At 56.2% G+C, this 19,832-nt stretch overlaps 1 protein-coding gene and 1 pseudogene across 2 annotated transcripts in view; one reads left to right on the forward strand and one right to left on the reverse strand.

Annotated features, from left to right (window-relative positions):
- Nucleotides 1-19,832, reverse strand: part of PKD1 (polycystin 1, transient receptor potential channel interacting) — a 46,336-nt gene that overhangs the window by 4,124 nt on the left and 22,380 nt on the right. For both annotated transcript variants that reach the window (XM_054589412.1, XM_054589411.1), the window contains exons 15-38: nt 15,806-19,422; nt 15,443-15,592; nt 14,168-14,311; nt 13,757-14,036; nt 13,462-13,675; nt 13,211-13,382; nt 12,262-12,414; nt 11,429-11,573; nt 10,633-11,256; nt 10,311-10,467; nt 9,769-10,021; nt 9,470-9,665; nt 7,791-7,961; nt 7,565-7,708; nt 7,265-7,475; nt 7,038-7,164; nt 5,966-6,082; nt 5,823-5,872; nt 5,401-5,585; nt 5,206-5,299; nt 1,325-1,443; nt 1,039-1,241; nt 769-963; nt 193-332 (exon numbers count right to left, since the gene is read on the reverse strand). In XM_054589412.1, coding sequence (XP_054445387.1) covers nt 193-332; nt 769-963; nt 1,039-1,241; nt 1,325-1,443; nt 5,206-5,299; nt 5,401-5,585; nt 5,823-5,872; nt 5,966-6,082; nt 7,038-7,164; nt 7,265-7,475; nt 7,565-7,708; nt 7,791-7,961; nt 9,470-9,665; nt 9,769-10,021; nt 10,311-10,467; nt 10,633-11,256; nt 11,429-11,573; nt 12,262-12,414; nt 13,211-13,382; nt 13,462-13,675; nt 13,757-14,036; nt 14,168-14,311; nt 15,443-15,592; nt 15,806-19,422 — 7,861 coding nt within the window. The remainder of the gene's footprint in view (nt 1-192; nt 333-768; nt 964-1,038; nt 1,242-1,324; nt 1,444-5,205; nt 5,300-5,400; nt 5,586-5,822; nt 5,873-5,965; nt 6,083-7,037; nt 7,165-7,264; nt 7,476-7,564; nt 7,709-7,790; nt 7,962-9,469; nt 9,666-9,768; nt 10,022-10,310; nt 10,468-10,632; nt 11,257-11,428; nt 11,574-12,261; nt 12,415-13,210; nt 13,383-13,461; nt 13,676-13,756; nt 14,037-14,167; nt 14,312-15,442; nt 15,593-15,805; nt 19,423-19,832) is intronic.
- On the forward strand, nt 1,937-2,982 carry LOC129083771 (synaptonemal complex central element protein 2-like; annotated as a pseudogene).

Here is a 19,832-nt window from a genome sequence, read left to right on the forward strand (position 1 = left end):
AGCAGTATCTCTGGTCTCTACCCACTGCCAGCAGCACCCACTCCAGTCCTGATAACTAAAAATGTTATCAAGACCCTTCTGATGTCCCCTGGGGGCTGAGCTAGATCAAGGGCAGGATCAAGGTGCACCTGGTTGGCATCAGCATTGCCCTGGCCCAACGGACAGGTGTGTACATGCATAGGGTGTTCATACCGGGTGATAGCCAGGAAGGCCTGGCTATCTAGCTCCTGCCTGATGGCACTTTGCAGGCGGTAAGCGTGGCTGTGGCATGAGGCATCCCCGTAGTTGGCCAGCAGTGTCACCAGCAGGAAAAGCATGTACACCAGGAGGCTCTAGGAGGCAGGGATGGCCCTGGTGTCAGCCAGTCCTAGCCCCACCACCGTTACAGGACAAGGCTTCTGGACAGCACACTGCCCACAGCTAGGGTGCCTGGCATAGAAATGGGCGGCACAGATGCCTTGCCAGTGCCCCACCAGGGGGCAGACATGCAGCTCACTGAAGGCCGAGGAAACCATACCTAGGGCCTTGCCAGTCCAGGCAGAAGTAGGCACTGGAGCTGTGTACACGAAGGGGCAAGGCAAGGACTAGGGGCGGCAGGAGTCAGAGTGACGGGAGGGAGCTACACCAGGGCTGCAGAGCCCCAGGGCCTTCTTTGGAGAGGACAGGGTGCAAGTGAGGTTTCTGAGAAAGGCGGGGCCTCTAAGAAGAGGCTGTACTGACCAAGAGGTAAAGAGGGTAGGAGGCACTGGCCTCAGCAGCCTGACTCACCCTCAGCATCCTGTGTAGCCTCTTGACTTTTCGGGCTTCCTCCTTTGCCAGAAAAAGGGCGAAGCCATGGGGAGGGCGCACACGGGGCACACGCTCGCTCACAGGTGTCACAGCTGGGCTCTCCACCAGGGTGTCATCCTCATCAGGGTGCAGCCGCTTGGCCACCAGTGAGAAGTATAGGGCTTCCAGCAGGACCTAGGCAGGGGGTGGCATCAGAGGGGCCCACGAGTGCCAGAGGCTGGCAACCTGGCCCCCCGGCCTCCCACTCACCTTGAGAGGCTCCCAGCCAAGGAACGAGGCCAGGAAGCTGGAGGTGCTTGAGAGGAGCCACATGACACTCACTCCAGGAGGGAAGCTGGCACCAACCCACCCCGAGACCCCCACGGCCACAGCCACCAGTAGCAGACTGAGCCCGTGGGCCAGGGGCGCACACCAGGCCGGCAGCAGTCGCTTCCGCAGGCCCTCAACCAGCCCTGAGGAGACAGAGACAGACAGGTGACTGGGGAACCAGAAGAAGGGGGCAGGGAGGGGCGTCTTGGGGGACACACGAGCGCACCTGTCCTGGAGAGCTTTGCTGACTGGGGCTGCTCCCAGGTCAGGCCCGAGCTGGGGAGCCCGCTCTCCCCTAGCCTTTGCAGCATCAGCATCTCAGTCCTTTCCCCAGGAGCGCTGGACCTGAAGCACAGGAAGATGGGAACGGCCGGCACTCAACCGTCAGCCCCACACACTGTCCATCTCCTCTGTGGTGCAGCTCCTTGGGCCTCTCTGGGCTTTGCCCCTCACCGCCCCCCACCCAAGGCCAGGAAGTCGTATCAGCCTGTCTCTCTCCCCCTCATTTCCTGCCTACTCCGTCGACCTTGCCCTGTATCTCTGTGACCTGTTCCGCCTTTCTCCAGTCCTGCCACTATTCCAGCAGCCATCACCTTTACAGCATGACCGTAGTGGCATCCCTCTACCTCCCCTTCACAGCAGCAAACTATGACTAGCTTCCGGTGAGCACTCCCCATGCCTCGGGCCTTCCCCCTTGGACTCCTCACTGTACACAGTACGCAAAGGAGCCCTGTGCTGATGCACCTTTGTAACCTAAAACTAACTTTTGGACAAGGGCACGTGCGTATGTATTTCAAATTCCAACAGTACAGAGCACTCCACGTGACCCCGACACCGCATGTCTCTCACAGTACCTACCACCTGCCCTTTCCGGCTCCAGAGCTGGTACCCCGGAGAGAGGGTAGGAGGAAATGGGGAGGAAAAAAAAAGAAGCGGGGGAGAAAGGGAAGCAGGAGCTGGACAGGCACTTACTGAGAAGATACATTTAGGAGAAGACACACTCAGGAGATGGGAGATCACAGAGAGAAGGGCAATGAAAAACATACTTTCCTTGAAATTGACTTTTCCGACTATAAAAGTCGCATATTTGTAGAAAGTAGAGGCTGTAGAAAGTAGGGTAATAATAAATAGAGAACGGAAGAGACAAGGTGGAGCGACAGGAGTGCACAAGCCCCACAACGAATGCAAGGACCAACAGCCACAGCCGTTGGCGGAAGGCAAGGAGCAGCAGCAGGGCGAGGAGAGCCGCAAGGAGAGGCAGCTGGTCAGGGGCCAGCCAGAAGTCAGGTTTCTAGCCCCTCTCTTGCCACCTCCAGTGCCAATCGCCAACTGACGATGCTGGAAGGGAAGTCTGGACCCTACTTTTCCACTCTGGGCTCGAGCATCAAGATCCTGAAGAAGAGCCCCGGCTGGTGTGGCTCAGTGGACTGGACATCGGCCTGTGAACCGAAAGGCCACCTGTACGATTTCCCGGTGGGAGCATGTGAGAGGCAACTGACCGATGTTTCCCACATCAATGTTTCCTTCCCTCTCTTTCGCCCTCCCTTCCCTTCTATTTAAAAATAAAATCTTTAAAAAAAATTCCTGAAGAAGAGGGCCCAGGAGCTGATCAAAAACGTTAACGAGAGCAAGAGAGAAAGACCGTGTGCTCGTGACCAACTTCAGAGACAGCCTCAAGGTCAAGGTTCAGACCTGACAGAGAAGCTAGAGGAAAGGCTCTATCAGTTTTATAGTCACCACCACAAGGTCATCCAGGGAAAGCTCCAACAGTTCACCCAGAAAATGGCAAAGATCAGCCATTTGGAAACAGAGCTCAAACAAGTGTGCCACACTGTGGAGACCGTGTACGAAAACCTGTGTGTCCAGCCAGAGACTACTACTTAGAAGAAGAACAAACCATAAAGATGGTGAATGCTGATAGCTTCTGAGAATTGCCAATTAGTGACAGACACCAAGAGGAGGCTCAGAGGCCACCATTCTGGCCACACTGAGAAAACTGTTTTTCACAGTTCTGTAATGAATCTTGCCACACACACCCCCAAAGGGCAGGGAGTCCATCCACCACTATGGGCCCGCCCCAACGTGTGGCGAATTTACCCCACCTCAGCTCTACACAGTTCGTTAAATGTTCGAATTAAAAAAAAGAAAAAGAACAGATACTTTAATACTGGCATTTCCATCATGCAGGAACATCAGTGTTAATAGTTATTTCTAGTCCCTTTTCTATATGTACATATGTTTATATTTTATATGTGGGTATGAACCTATTGTATCAGGTCATATCGTGGATACAACATAGAATATACATAGAATTTTACATTAGACTCTAAGCTGCATGGCAGCAAAGACTATGTCTGTTACTGGATAGCACTCACTGGTTCCTTCAGTCATTTGACAAGTATGTTGATCCCTTACTAAATGCCAAGCACTGTTCTAGGCACTGAGTAAAAAGAACAGAGACCATACACTTAACATGTGCATACTAGTGGGGGAAGCACATAATAAGCATGAACATTGCTTAATGTACAGGAAGCAGGGAAGGAGACGGAGGCCTACATCAGTATGTGCACGCACACGTGTATGCCTTACTACATTTGCATAAGGCAGGAAGGAAGGTTCTGATTAAGTAGCTTTGAGTGAAGACCTGAAGAAAGTAGACCAGGAGGCTTTTGTCTTGGGGAGGAGCAGCCTAGGCAGAGGGAGCAGCACATACAAAAGATGGAGGCAGAAAAACGAGGGTGCTGTAGCTGAAGGGAAGTGGCTGACAGAGGGAAGGTGGCAGGGGAGGACTTGCGGCCGTGTGGCGCCAAACTGGGCACGCGTGCTGGAGCATGTAAGGAGCGTACCCAGTCCTGGAGGGTCGCCTCCAAGATGCCCCAATGACACTTCCCTCCTGGCATCATACCTCTGCAGTCTCCTCCCATGGAGAAACCAAGCGGATACTGTGGAATGATAATGTGCGACTAACTGGGCTGGACCATCAAAGAAACTGGCTCCTGCCTTGCCCTCTTGGACGGCCCATTCTGGGGACACTGGCTGCCACCCTGTGAGGACACTTGAGCAGCTCAGTGGTGAGGTCCAGACAGGGAGAAGGGGAGAAGCTGAGGCCTTCCGCCAACAGGCTGCACCAAGGTGCCTGCAATCTGAGTTGTTTCAAGCCCTGAATTTGGTGGCATACAGCTACAGCTACAGTGCTCCGGGGGCGCCGTGACGGGGCCTGCCTCAGGCAGCAGGCTCTCTCTGTTGCAGATGGAGCAGACGACGTTTGGATGGAACGTGCAAGGGCAGATGAGGAGGCGGCTTGTGTGAGGAAGGATGCAGAGAGGTAAAGAATGAAAACCACATTTTTGGCTGGGGCATGGAAATGTCTCAGTGGGGAAAACAAGTGCCCTGTGTAGGTGTTAAGTCTGCATTGCGCACTAACTATCCATAAGGAGAGGAGAAGCTGTGAGGCAGACGGTCAATGTCTGAACCAAGATCAGGAAGGGTGTGGCCTGGAGGTATTTGGGATGGTCAGCTTATAATTACTACCCCAGGATCTCACTATGCTATAGTTTTTAATCAATTGGCAATTTCTTAATAACAATGCCATCATAGCAGGGGTAGCTATCTTCTTCATAAAATTATTGGAGACTTTCCCTTTTTCTCTGTGTTCTGGAACACTTTGTGCATCTCAGTAATTTTTGGTTGCTTGAAAATTAGAAGAGTTAAAAGTAATGGAAACGTGGATATTAAAATAAATATACATCAGGAAAGAAGGTAACTCCTAACGAATCTTGTTACTAATGAGAAATTCTAAATAACATAATATCAAAATAGTCTCAAAAGAAAAAAAATGGGATATTTAAAAACCTGCCAATGATTCCTTATTACAGCCGCCCTTCCTGTCCCTCAGATGTCCTTCACTCAGGAAACGTTTGCCAGGCCATGGCCAACCCCATGAAGTCCCTTCAACAGGTGAGGGGCTCAGAGGACAAATAACATCACTCCAGCTCCACCCTGGGGACATAGGTCTGGACAACATGAGGTCAGTCCCATGCAGGAAGCCGGGCTTCTTGGCCTGGGTCCCCCACACATGCCTCCACGCCCCGTGAGCTGGGCACTCACAGGCCAGTGGGCAGCTCTGTTTCTACTTGAGTGTCCTGGGTTGGAGCCAGGCTGCCGACCCCTTCGGCCAGGATCTGCCGGATCAGGTCTTCATCTAGAGAAAGCAGAATGTGTCGGTGAGGGTGTGTGCTCCTCCCATGCCGGGCCTTTAAGCCTCTTGGGGAGAATGTATAGAACCTCCCTACCCCTGCTCACCTGAAGCTGAGAAGTATTTGGCAGGCGAGGAGGGGCTGGCCAGGGAGAGACCGTCCTCCTCCGGGCCCAGAATGTGGCCCATTCGACCCTGTGCCAGCCGCTGCAGGGTGCTGCCCATGATGGATGGGTCACTTAGCAAGTCTGGCCAACTGAGTGTGCCTTCACTGGATGGCCAGCACACCAGGCTACAAATGACACAGGTCAGCAAGGGGAGCCCAAGGGAACACATCAGCCTACCAGTCACACACAGATACGTGGGACTTCTGAGCAAACGCACCCCCAAGACGGTGTGTGACAACACACATGGCTAACAGACACTGGACGAGGACACGTGACACAGCACATGCAGCCCAGATACCCATTACATGGCACACACGCAGCTGACCTACACGAAGGCTCGCATTTTCTCTAGGGACCCCCACCTTTTGGAATCATCCAGAAACAAGTCACTTTTCATTTGTCCAGTAAAGGCCTGTTAAGAAGTACAGACAGAGCCTCAGACTCTGGGCTGCCCAGAGGCAGTGGGACCCATCCAACCCAGGCACGGGCCTTCCAGAGTCCTCACCTCAGCTCGGAGTCCAGGCAAGGTGAGGAAGGAGCTGTCCAGCACAGAAGAGTCCAGGTAGCTCTCCATGTCCAGGACCTGCTGCCCTGTGGGGGTGGGCTTCGGGGGCCCAGCCACCTGCAGGGAGAGGCAGGTAGTCAGCAGGAGGCAGTTCTGGGCCCTGTTCCATGGAGGCATACAACCTTCTGAGCAGGCAGAGTCTAGGCAGGTGTTTTCTTAGAGAATGTTCTGGAATGATGTACACATTCTCTATCTACACTGTCTGCAACGGTAGCCACCAGCCACGTACTGCTATGGAGCACTTCAAAGGTGGCTGGTGCAACTGAGGAACTCAAGTATTGATTTTTATTTAACTTTAATTAATTTAAATATAAATATAAACAGCTGCATATGGCTAATATCACTGTACTGGATTCCCGGGGGCCCTCTTGGTCACATGTATAGTACTGTCTTATGAGTTGCTGGATCTGATTTGCTATATCGTTGAGGACTTTTGCCCACATATTTTTAAGGGAGAGTGGTCCGAGTTTCTCTCTTCTTGTGACGTCCTTGTCTAGCTGTGGCGTCGGGGCAGCGCTGGCCTTGTGGGATGGGTTAGGAAGTGCTTCCTCCCCCTGCATGTTTTCGGAGTCTGGGAAAGATTGGTGACTCTTCTCTAACTGCTTGGTATAGTCACCAGTGAGGCCATCTGGGCTTTTGTTCATGGGAGGTTTTATATTACTAATTCAACTTCCTTACTTGCTACAGGTCTGCTCAGGTTTTCTATTTCTCCTTGAGTCAGTTTTGGTAGTTTGTTTTTTTAGGAACTTGTTTGTTTCTTCCCAGGTATCCAATGGGCTGGCCTACAGCAGTTCATGGAACTCCCTGATCAGTCCTGTTCATTTCTGTACTGTTGGTTGGCAGAGCCCCTCATTCATTCAGGATTTCAACAATCTGTACTTCTCTTTTTTCTCTATCTAAAGGCCATGCTGATTTTCCCTCTGTAGCTGCCATACTAGACAGAATGGGCACCACAGCCCTTCATAGAGGCAATGAGGATCTACCGTTAGGAGCACCGAGGTCCCCAGCCCACCTTGCTCCGGGACATCCGGAAGAGGAACAGGATAACCAGGTAGATAGGGTAGACAACCACACTGGACACCAGGCCAACGGCGACTGTGTCAACACTCAGCGGGATCAGACTGGACACAGGCCCCGAGCTATGTAACAGGAGAGGAGAGACCTAACTGGGTCAGGCTGGGAGGGGGAACACGAGGGATTGGACATAGGGAGTATATATGAACCCCGACGGGCACCCACCTATAGGCAGTGTCTCCCACGACCCCATACCACACCGCATTGGCACCAAGGAAGAGGCAGATGAGGAGAACACAGCAGGTGGCCCGCTGGACTCGAGTGAAGCGGCTTCGAGGTGGCCGGTCCCATATGGAGAGCCAGATGTGCTTGTCAAAAAAGCCACGCTGGAGCTCAGCCACCAGGAGGCGTTGGAACCGCCGGAGGGCCGCGTCACCTACCGAAAGGGCACAGGAGGGGCTTCAGGAGGCCAGAGGCACTGGCACCTCCTCCAGCCTCGGGGGGCGAAAGGGGGCAGGGCCTTACTCGCCGCCAGCACCTCCTTCTCCACCAGCCCCCCGTTAGCCTCAGTCTCCACCGACAGCCAGTCATTGACCAAGAAGAAGGTGCTGCGAGCGGTCTGCAGGTCCCTGACGATGACGTGCTGCAGGAACCAGGCGGGGCTGAGCCCTACAGAGGGGGCAGGAGCTGGGTCAGCGGCAGGGCTCCCGATGGGGAGGACAGGGGGGTAGCCACAGGGGTCCGCCCAGACCTTTGTTGTCGTGCCACACTCGGATCTTCCACACACTGCCCAGGCTGTGAGGGGTGGCAATCTGGAAGATGTCCAGACTATTGCGGTGGAAGACCCTATCCCCATCCAGGTGCCGGTGGCCACTCCGGCTGTCTGCCCCATACAGCATGATGCCCACATGTGCTGTGGTACCTGGGGAATGAAAGGAGAGGGAGCAGGACTCTGGGTTTGCTGCCCACCAGGCATGTGGCCCCCCGTAATTTTTTTGCTGTGTCTTCCTTCCTTCAACTACAGGCAGTCCTCACTCTGCTCAGCTCATATACACACAAACCTCAGCTACCTACATTTGTTAAATAAACACAGCCCCCAACGATATGAGTCCTATGTCGGTTACGATGGCATGTTAACTGTAACTGTGTAAAATATAAACTTGCAAATAGGGATGCACAGCCTCATCAGTGACCAATCATGTCACTTCTTCCAAAGCCTGCTGATGACAGGTCACTGTGTATCTTTCGGTTCCCAAAGACCACCAAGTGTGTATTGGTACTGATTTGTCTTCCGAAGGTAAACCCACATGGTGTTTTACAAGAATGGGTCATCAAAAGAGGGTACTGGCCGGCAAAGATAAAAGCGCATCAAAGAAATGAAAAATGGTAATGCTGGACGTGAAATCTGAATCAAAGGTAAACAAACTACAGTCCTGGCTGGTGTGGCTCAGGGGACTGAGTCCTGGCCTGGGGACTGAAAGATCGCTGGTTCGACTCCCAGCCAGGGCACGCGCCTGGGGTGCAGGCCAGGTCCCCTGACTGGGATCATGTGAGAGGCAACCGATAAGATGTTTCTCTCGCGCATCAATGTTTCCCTCCCTCTTTTTCTCCTTTCTTTTCCCTCTCTCTAAAAGTAAATAAATATTTTTTTAAAAAGGTAAGCAAACTACTGAAGGAGCAGCTAAAGAAACTCTCAAAAGGCCATTGGGTACAAACTTACCAGCATAAATAAGGACAGTGGCTGTGACAAAATGGATAAAGATGTCACAGAGCAACTGATGCCATAAAAAATTTCATATTAAAAGAACTCTCCAAGGTATTTCACAATATGGAGAGGACAAACAAAAAATGTTGGAATATGGCAATTTGCCAAGACACAGAAGCTATTCACCCCATTACATGAGTTACCCAAGAGAACACTGTTCAAGCTATTCTTGCAAGGTTTTTCATGAACAAATAACAGCACTTTAATCCCCAGTGTGTCTAATGTTTTAAGTATGCTGCACTAACTAAATGATCCCAGTTACATTGTACTAACTTTATGTTTATAACCAATGGTTTTTTGATGTCTTAGAAATAATCTTTGTTTTCACAATGATTTGTTACCATCTAATAATCATTTCCCCCATTGATGATTAAGCTCGCTTTCACACAGCCTGCACACACTAGGAGATCCGGCATGACTGTGTCAAGTGAGATCATCCAGGTTCATGCAGGAAATGTTCTCATTCTCAGGAAGGATGACAACCTGTCCACAGGTCACTGCAAGGATTACCAAGCTACCATTTCACATGGCATTTGGTAAAGTGAGTTTCTTTCTTTTTTTTTTTTTTAACGTCATCTATTATGATGATCACTATTAGGGAAGGTGGCCAGACAGACCAAAGGAAAGTGGCCTGGGAGCCTGGCAAAGGGGGGCCCTCCCCTCACCTGAACCTCGGCCCCAGCCAGTCTTGACCAGGATCTCGTACTTGAAGCGGCCCCCCTTCCCGCAGAAAGGGATGACACGGACCCGGCTAATGTCCAGCTGGTCCAGCTTACGCAGGATCACAGCCATTACCACATAAGTCACCAGGCACATGGCACACGTCAGCAGGACGATGTAGTTCATGTCCAAGGCCGGCTCCTGGGGAGACAGACCCATCAGGCCCAGGAAGCATGGCCCTTGCCTCACTGTCTCAGGATGGAGCTGGGGCCTCCACACTGCTCAGGAACATGGTGCCACTCACAGGGAAGATGAAGTGGACCTGGCTGGTGGGCACAAAGAGGCTGGCTCCAAAGGCAGTGAGGTGGCGGGTGAGGCAGACAGCCTGGCTGGGCGAGGTCTCCTCCAGGGGCACAAGCCCCTCTGTCCGCCACATCATCTCCTTCTCACTGAAGTACTGGCACAGGGACGTGTACAGGCCCACAGACACTTCCAAAGCAGACCAGTGGAAGTGGCTGGTCAGGTTCAGGTAGTAACTTCCGCCCAGGTCTCTGGTCCTGGGAGAAGCAGTGGGTAGTGTCACAGCCACACCCTGCCCAGCCCCCGGTCCCAAGTCAGGGCAGTACTCTCAGCTACAGCCACGCTCACCATGAGTGGCCAGGCCTGGCCACCCCCCAATCTCTCGACTGCGCACCTGCTCCCACAGGGAGCCCATGTGACCTCGGCACTTACAGATGTGATCACGGCCAGCTCGCCCGCAGAGACCAGCCCCACCCATGCCAACGAGCCCTGGCCTGGTTTGTCAGACCCGGCAACCCAGCACACAGGCCACCCCCAGCTCCTCACCCAGGGGCGATGAAAAAGGTGTAGGGCTTGTGGTCCTCGCCTGCCAGTGCCTCCAGGCTGATCTTCCTGCTGGCCGAGCAGTTGTGCTCGTTGGGCCAGTGTGCCGAGTGCAGGTAGACCGCCAGATAGGGCTCCGGCTCCTCGGACAGGTAGTGCTCTAGGGGGCGGCATGTACAGGGTCGGATGACTGCCCACCTGGAGGCAGCCGTAAGAATCCTCAAGCCCTCCCTGCCGCAGGGGCCGGAGGAATCTCCATGCTGGAAAACGGCCCCTGCTCCTCCCTGGTTCACCCACAGTACAGTGCCCAGCCCACGGCACCCACCGTTGAGCACCGTGTAGACGAGCTGCAGGTGCAGTCCAGCCTCAGGTTTGCTGTGGTCGGGGGTAACCACAGTGCGGACTGAGGCCCTGGGCGGGACGATGGTGGTGGACATAGCAGGGATGCGATGGCCCCAAGCAGCATGGTCAGAGCTGTTGGGCACCTTCACGGTGATGGCACGCTCCGAGGCCAGCCGCCCAATGGGGATCTGGGCACCGGCCTGCGTCTGGAAGGCCATGGACGCCACCTTGGTAGAGACAGTGTAGTTGCTTATGTAGCCAAAGGGAAAGGGGTTGGAGTCAACAAGAAAAATGAGCTGCACTACGTCACTGAGGTTAGACAGGGCCCCGCTGAAGGCGGCAGGGATGGAGAAGTGGCAGTCAGGGGCCGAGGCATTGCCCTGGCACAGCAGGCTCAGTGGGTCTGAGCGCTTGCCCTGCGCCACAATCTCCTCGCCGGCCAAGGTCAGGGGCTCTTCATTGAGCACACGGGAGCGCATGAGGATGAACATGAGGGCCGACGACAGGTGATAGGCCCTGGATGCCACCAACAGTGAAGGCGGCTCAGCCCCCGGCTCTGAGGGCTGCAGGTCCCGCACGTGTGAGCTGGCCAGGTGGATGAGGTCACCTGCGGATGGGGGGAGACATGAGAGGAGAGGTGGGGGGATTGGAGAGGTTGGTAGGGGAGAAATGGGGGCAGGAAAGAAAGGAGGGGTTGGGGGAGAGAAGTGCACAGAGGTGGGGGGCAAAGAAACGGAAGGTGCGAGAAGCACCATGTGCCCCCAGGGCCCAGCCCACACCTGTAATGTTGAGGATACTGTCGGCAATGGCGGTGGGTGTCCCAGTGCCTGCAGTGGTCTCGTCCTGCAGGACGCGCATCATGGCCTCCAGCTTGTGCAGTGTCTTCTTCAGGCATGAATGGCACACAGGCTCCCTGCTGGACACCTGCGGTGGGGGGAGTCCAGGCACTGTGTCCAGCCTCACTCCAGCCTGGAGCTCCCCCTTCGGCCCCCTGGTTCAGCTTGGCTCCATTAAATCACCGTGACTCTGGGGTGGCCTCTATGATCATGGCCTCTCTGCCTCCACTCTGTCCCTCTGAACCACCCCAAACAGAGCTTGCCCCTCGTGCCTCTCTACTGGACTCCTTTGGGGGCTCCTTCCTACCTACAAGCAAAGTTCGAAGTAACATGGATCTATCTGGCCAACCCCAGCCACACACGTAGCCATAGACGCTACGTGGCAGACAAGGCAACCCCTATCCAGAAGGCTCTTTGCTCCTTTCTCTTCAGCTGAGGCTTCTGAAGCCATCCCCTGCCGCCCGGGACCCAGCGCACCCAACCTCATCAATACTGTGCCCCGCATTTCCTGGTTCCTGGGTGAAGTGGCAGGCAGCCTCTCAGGCCTAGAGGTGCCGGTCAGGTATGACCGCAGGCTGGAGATAAAGGGCACAGGAGGGCCTCTTCTTGTCACCCCTCTCCACACCTGGACTGCTCCTTAAGCCCTGGGTCACCCTGCAGGGTTGTCCTGGGGGCACCCGTGGCTCATGCAGGAAGGGCACGTGGCTGGCCAGACTCTCAGGGCAGGGAGGCCCAGGGAGGCCCAGGGAGGCCCAGGAAGCTGGGTCCCACCCTACCATGCACTGGGCCAGCACTGCCGTGATCTGTTGGATGTCATCCACGGTGTTGACCCTCAGGGAAACCAGGGTCTCTGTGATGTTCTTGCGTATCTGGGCTTGCAGCTGCCACCTGGAGTCCAGCTCTTCCACCATGGCCACACCCTGCTCATACTGTGGGTGGTGAGCACAAGGTAGCCATCAGTGAGCAACAGGCAGCCCCACCAGCAAAGCAGGTGGGCACAGCGCAGACTCTCAGGTGCTGCATAATGTGGGCAGTGACTCAAACAAACCCTGTTTCTTCAAGGGCAAAAGGAGGCTTTCCCAGACCCTTGTTAAAGTCTGGGGTGCAGCGAGAGGCAAGGCAGGGAATGTCTGGCACTGGGGAGGGATCATGAAAGGGTCTTCTGAGAGTAGAAGTCATTTCTCTCTTTTTTTTAATTCTCACCTGAGGACAGTTAATTGGTTGGAGAGAGAGAAACGTCAATGAGAGACAGAAACATCGATTGCCTTCCATATGCGCCCTGACCGGGGACTGGACATGCAATCTAGATATGTGCTCTGACAGGGGATCAAAACTGCAACCTTTTTGGTGTGTGGGATGACACTCCAACCAACCGAGCCGCCCGGCCAGAGCTATTTGTTTATTTACTTGTTTATTTTTATTTATCAATTTTAGACAGAAAGGAAGAAAGAAACATCAATTTGTTGTTTCACGCATTTAAATGTTCATCGGTTGCTTCTTATGTGTGCTCTGAGCAGGGAATCGAACCCGCAACCTTGGCCTATTGGGACGACGCTCTAACCAAATGAGCTACCTGGCTAGGTTCAAAAGCAGAAGTCACTTCAAGTGACTTCTGTCTGTCAGGAGCCAGCAGACAAGCCCTTTGCAAGAATGCAAGGATCCCACAGAAGTACTGCTCTGGGTCAGTGCCCACCCACTGAGGGCAGATCCCCCCCGGGAACTGACCTCGTTGAGCACAGTGATGAGGGCCAGCGAGTACTCAATGACATGCTGTGGGTCAGCCTGTCTCAGCAGCCCGGGCAGCATACTCTCCGTGAGGCTGTGCAGCCATAGGGTAAGGTCTGGGGGGCCACCCAGGGCATCACCTGGGGGCTCTGGCAGGGTGATGGCTAGAGACCTACACAGAGAGGCCACAGGTAAACAGGCCGCAGCCCCGCTCCCACCCTCCAGGACCTACTACCAGGGGCCCTGCTCACCTGTTGAGGGCAACCACAGCAGCACCCAACTGGTCCTGCACCACCACGGCCAAGCCCACCTCAAAGTGGGGTGCGAAGCCAGGTGGAAGCACAGCCCCGTAGGTGGAGAGGCTGCCCTTGTAGACACAGAACTCCTCACAGTGGCCCTGGCGACAGCGCTGCAGCAGCAGGGCGTACACCAGCGGGGCGCCCGCATCCTCTGCGTCCCGCCAGCCTGCGAGCCACAACACAGTCACCTCAGCCCCTCCATGAGCGTCGCCGTGGCCTCCTGCCTCCCCCATCTGGCCACACTCACCTGCGCACTTGAAGTGCACCTTGGTGGTGAGGGCGTGTACGGCATCCAGTGGGAAGAGCTGGCAGGAACCCCCCAGCGGAGGGCGGTTGGGGGAAAGGTGGATGGAGGCACAGCCCTCCTCCTCGCCAGAGCCGCCCAGCACCGTGAGCGTGAATGTGTAGCCCTCGCCATCCCGCAGCACTCCGCGCCGCACCACCAGCTGCATGCCAGTGCTGCCTGTGGATGTGGTTGTCTCATCCAGCACCAGTGTCTTGTTGCTGAAGGTGCGAGCAGCCCAGAGCTGTGGGGCACAGGAGGGCACTCAGGGGCAGGATTGGTGCCGCTGTCACCTCCAGGGCTTGGACAAGTCCCACCTACCCAAGCCCTGCCCCCACACCCAGCCCTGCCCCCGCCCAGGCCCACCCAGCTCACCCCTCGCTTGGAGCCCCCACGGCAGTTATCACAGCGGCCCTCCAAGTACACGTAGGAGCTGCGGCTCACTGCGTACACCCCCTGTGCCTTGCAGGACACGCACTCCAAGGACACTATGGGCACTTGGCCACTCCGGATCAGCACCTGGGGATGGGGTGGGGTTATAGGGAGGCCATGCCCTGAGATAGGATCTCTGTTTCTGAGGCCGACCCCAAACCTGCCCAGAGTGGTGGGGCGGTCAGACCCAGGAGGCAGCTCTCTCCCTCTCCTTATGCTTCTGCCCCGGGTGAGAAAGCTCCCCTCTAAGCCCTGCCAACGACACAGCCCAAAGTCCAAGTTCCTAAGGGACAATAAGTTTGGCTCTCACTCAGTGCATTCATCTGGCTTTGCGTCTCCCAACCTGGGGGCAGGGATCATCTAAAGATGCAGAGACCACGATGGACTTATTTTTCTGAAGCATCTGGTGCCGAGCTTGGGCCTGGCGCACAGGAGGGACTTCAGGTGTGCTCACATACCAACGCGTACTTGGAGGACAGCCGTGTTCTACACAGCCCCTCTGAGGTTCCTGCTGCCCTGGGCTGGAGGGGGGTCCACCTCAGACAGCTGGTCAGGATGGACCCTGCTCCAAGCTGCTGCCTCCCCGATGCTCCCTCTGGGCTTGCTGCCCCCGCCTCCCCAGCAGGCCTTCCAGGGGAGGGCTGGCACTGGGGACAGACACCCCACTGCAGGCACCAGCACAGCTCGGGACACCTGCTCCCATCAGCAGGCTCTACCCAGCAGCAGCTGGAGTGGCTGACATGGGGGTCACTGCGCAGCGGTCCTGATGTGCCTGGCTGGTCCAGGGAAGGGGAGCGGAGAATATGCCCACAGAAAGCGAAGAACAGGCCCTTCCTGTTAGGAAACTAGGACTGCCACTCTCAGAAAGAAGTGTTTCCTCACTGTTTGCCTTTGTGCTGTTGGGACAGAAATAAACCGTCTCACAAATCACAAGAGCTGCGCTGCTCCTCTAAGGATTGGAATGCAGCGTACCCTGTTTAAAAGAAGTAATGTTAAAACAGGATGTCTTATTAAGCAGAATCTGTGTCAAAAGCAGTAACTCAGAGGAGAACCCATAGCCCCTAGAAGTACTAAATCATAGAAAACCTTAGAAAAGGGAGTTTGATGCTATTTCCAGGAGGCAGCCCTGTGCACTCAGCCCTTCCTGGCAGCACCCCACCCGCTGCAGGCCTATGGAGCCACTTCCCGGGGCTAAGGCCAAGGGCAGGCGGCACCCACCGTCTGGTTGGTGGCTTCCTCCTTCCGGCCAGCCTTCCACACGGTCAGGTTGAAGGTGTACTCCACGCCGGCTTGCAGGCGCTCCCGAGGGATTGTGACTATGCTGTTTCCACGGGGCCCGAAGTTCAGCACACAGTTGCCAGTCTCGCTCTGCGGCCCACAACAGGAGTGGTGAGACCTCAGACCCACCTTGAAGCAGAGCCTGGCCTGGAGGACAGCTGGGGACACCCCTCCCCATGCTGGGATCAAGCCCGCCAGGACTCTGCTGGTAAATGGGCCCCCTCCCCCTGCTGGACTCAGTAGTACAAACATCTGAGGGGACTGGAAGGACACCCCTTCCCTCCGGCTCCCCATGCAGCTGACCTGTGTTGAGGCCACGCAGGCCCAGTGGAAGTTGAGCGGCGTCTGGTCGCCATCCTCCAGGTTGGGGTCATAGGACTTGCTCCCATCCAGCACTAAGTCCTGCACGTCTGACCACACACGGTATGAGCCTCCCTTGACAATGGGTACTAGGCGCTCGGGGGCTACTGTCACGTTGGCCTGGATGCTCTGAGACAGAGGTGTGTCCCCAAATGACACCACAAACACAAAGCAGTAGTGGCCCACAGGCAGCACCAAGCGAGGCACCACCAGCTGGGGCCGACTCACATCCACACCAGGCAGGGCCACAGGGGTTGAGTGCCCAGGCCGCTGGCAGCTGGCGGCACGGTACACCTCCCAGCGGTACTCGGTCTGGTAGGTGACACAATCACGCAGATCAACATGGGCCTCCAGGTAGTTGCGCTGGGAGCGCCGCATCAGCACCTGCGGGGGCAGGGCCACATCCACCTTGGGCTCCCTGCATGCCAGCACGTGGACAGTGACTGTGGCCTGTGCCACGAAGAAGCTCACCAGGTTGGAGGCATTCACTTCCACACTGTAGTCCCCAGGCTGCAGGTAGGAGTGGTCAGCCCAGGGATCTTTCGTGACCTCTGCTGGGGCCCCGTCCCCAAAGTCCCAGTGGTAGAACACACGTCGGGGGCTGGGGCTTGTGTCAGCCCTGAACTGGGCTGAGCGGTTGGTGAAGCAGCGATCACTGCGCAGTACCACGTGCTGGATGACATCCTGGACCTCAACCACAAGAGTGTGGTTCACACCACCCAGCTCATTAAAGGCGCGCACATGGATCTCCAGGAGCCCCGCAGCCACAGGGGTGTAGGTGACATCGCGGCCTGACAGGATGACCAGCGAGTCCCCCTGAACCTTCTGTAAGGAGAAGTACCACGCATAGGCGACACGAGACCCCCGCTGTACCCGGGCTGTGAAGTTCCTCTCAGTGCCAGTGGCGATACCTGCTTCGCAACAGTTGGGCACCTGAAGCCCACCCACAGCCTCCAGTACCAGGATGCGCACCTGCGCCTGCGCCCGGCTCACGTGGTTCTCAGCCTGAATGCTCACTATGTAATCCCCAACTCGCGGGAAGCTGCGGGAAAAGTGAGGCCCTGGGAGAACCTCAAAGCTGGCCCCGCCAACTTGCAAGTAGAAGCTGACAGCTGAACCAGCAGTTAGCAAGATCTGAAAGTGGACCAGCTGCCCAGGCTCCACCACCTTGCTGCTGGCCCACAGTACCAGGCCCCCAATAGGTTCTTCCACTGTGAGGTTGTAGGTGGCTGTGACCCAGCTGACTGCATTGGAGGCATTGAGCTGAAGAGAGAAGGTGCCGGCATCAGGGAAGACCACGGCAACGTGCTGGCCGTGCCTGCTGCCACCTGGAACAGCCCAGCACCAGCTGACGTTGGTACCTGAGGCCAGCTGCCCCCAGAAGGGCACAGTCGATCCGGTCACCACAAAACTGCCATCCACCTCCCCAGTCCTGATGCTGAGGCCATTCACAGGCACTTGCACAGCCAACTCAATGGTGGTGTTGGTCAAGCCGAGTTGGTTCTTGGCTGTGACTGTGACTAGGTATAGGCCAGGGGTGGGAAAGGTATGAGTCACAGATGGCTCTGGGGTCTCCCAGCTCAGACCTTCCCCCAGGGACCAGGTGTAAACAACACCACTGCCACCAGCCAGCTCAGCACAAAAGGTGACACTCACATTGGCAGGGGCTGGGTTTGGGGAGGCAGCCAAGGCCAGCCACCCTATGGGCTCCACAAAGTCCACAGTGCGGTTGGCCGAGGCACTGCCCAGCATGTTTGTGGCCCGCAGCTGGACATGGTAGGTGCCAGCCTCGAGCACAGTGAGAGAGAAGGTTTTGCCACTGCCGACCAGGGCCGCGCCACCGTCCGGCTGAGCAGTCCAGGCATAGGAGATGTTGGTACCATCCCTTACCGCAGCCTGTAGCTGAAGCGTGCTGTTGGTGGGGAAGCAGCAGCCACCGCCACCACCAGCCACCTGCAGCCCCTCGATGCGCTGCAGGACGTAAATAAAGATGTTATCCTGGGCGGCGCCCACCTCATTCTCGGCCGTGACAATGATGTTGAAGGTGCCCACAGAGCGGAAGGTGTAGGAGATGGTGGGGCCCCCGGGAATGGGTGTGCAGCGGTCACAGAGCACCCAAGAGTAGTGTACGTCACTGCCGGCCTCCAGCGAGGTGCTGAAGCTCACACTGCCATTCAGGGGCACCACTGTGCGGCTGGCATTCACACTAAGCCCCTGTACATGCCGCTGTACTGAGACATTCAGCCAGGCCTCACTGCGGCTCACCTCATTCCAGCCAGTCACCCTGATGGTGAAGTGGCCTGTGGTGGTGTAGATGTGGGTGACTGCAGGGCCCTCAAGACGCCCACCGTCCCCCAGCTCCCATAAGTAGGTGGCAGGGCGCCCACGGCCCACGGTGGAGAACAAGTAGGGCTGCTGCAGCTCCAGCACACGGGATCCATTGACCCTGATGCCTGTGAGCTCCACGGGCTCTTGCACCTCCACAAGCGCTGAGTCGTTGGCAGCCGAGATGTTATTGGACACAGTGACCGTTACTAGGTAGGAGCCTGTGTCCCAGTAGGTGAATGTGGCCTCAGAGGCCCCAATGCTGGGCACATTCTCGGTGCCAAAGTCCCAGGTGTAGCGATAGGGAAACGGGGGCCAGGTGTGGGCCACCAGACGGACCTCATCTCCAAGCCGTACAAACTGCCTCTCGGGTAGCAGGGTGACGTTGCCCACTTCAGGCTCCACGCAGACACTGGTGAAGTAATGCGCCTTGTTAACACGGCTTGACAGGATGAGTGCCAGGGGAAACGTGCCACTCTGTGTGAAGTTGTGCAACACGGTTGGGTCTCCCCAGACGGTCGTGTTGGATGAGCCGTCCCCAAATGTCCAGTCGAAGGAATAGTGGGCAGGGTCTCCAGTGACATAGGCCACGAGCCGGGCTTGGGGTTGCACAGGTATGCAGGTTGCAGGGTCGATCCGCAACACCTCCAGGACAAAAACCTGCACGGGCAGGCTCTGGGCTAGGTGGCCGGCGGGGCTAGACACGCCCACGGTCACTGTGTAGTTCTGAGCCCGCAAGTACACGTGCTGTACTGTGGCCTCAGGTCCTGTGAGCACTGTGCCATCCCCCATATCGAATGTCCATGTGACGTTGTTGCCTGACTCCAGGGTGGCACTGACCACGACAGGCGCACCCTGCTCCACAGCTGGGCTCAGGCTCACATTCAGGCCACGGAGCTCCTCAAAGACGTGGACATCAGTGCACGCCACTGTGCTGCTCACTGTGTTGTTGACCTCCAGGCAGATGTGGTACGTGCCCCTCAAGGTGTATGTGTGGTTGACCATTGGCTGGTAATGTGCCATGGCTGGGGAGCCGTCCCCAAAGTCCCACGTATAAAGGATGCCCCTAGTCAAGGGCAATGGGTGAGGGGAGAAGGAAACAGGCTGGCCAGCCACCAGGACAGGGCTGCCCACAGCCACAGCCACGGCAGGTAGAGTGGCACGCACACTCACAGGCACCAGCTGCGTCAAGTTCTCGAAGGCGTTGGACACGAGCAGGGTCAAGTTGTACTCACCTGGGGGACAGGCCCAGAGTGGGAATGGCACCATGGCCACTACACTGCCCGCTCAGCACAATCCCTCCCTAACCCCATGGGGGCTGCTGTATGCAGGAGCCTCTCTGGAGGACAGAGCAGGAGGGCCACAGTCCTAATAAAGAAGGCCCTCGCAGCAAGGCATATATCGAGTGCATCAGCACAGGGCGCGCGCAGGGCTACAGCAGAAGCAGGATGAGGAGCAAACCGCCTCTAAGTATGACCTCTCTCGAGTGAGCGCGTGCTAGTGCAGAGCAAGAGCCGTGGGGCCATGCTGTTTACTTTTCATTCTGTGTGTGAGGCTCCCAAGATTTTAAAAGTAACTAAACAATAATGCCCCTTCTCTCCCAAAAAAGGCTCAGGAGGAGACACGAGGGTCCAGTTTGTGATCA

The sequence above is a fragment of the Pteronotus mesoamericanus genome, unplaced genomic scaffold (genome assembly GCF_021234165.1).
Source record: "Pteronotus mesoamericanus isolate MK-2021 breed Mesoamerican mustached bat unplaced genomic scaffold, CSHL_Meso_final scaffold_167, whole genome shotgun sequence".
NCBI classification, from domain to species: Eukaryota; Metazoa; Chordata; class Mammalia; order Chiroptera; family Mormoopidae; genus Pteronotus; species Pteronotus mesoamericanus.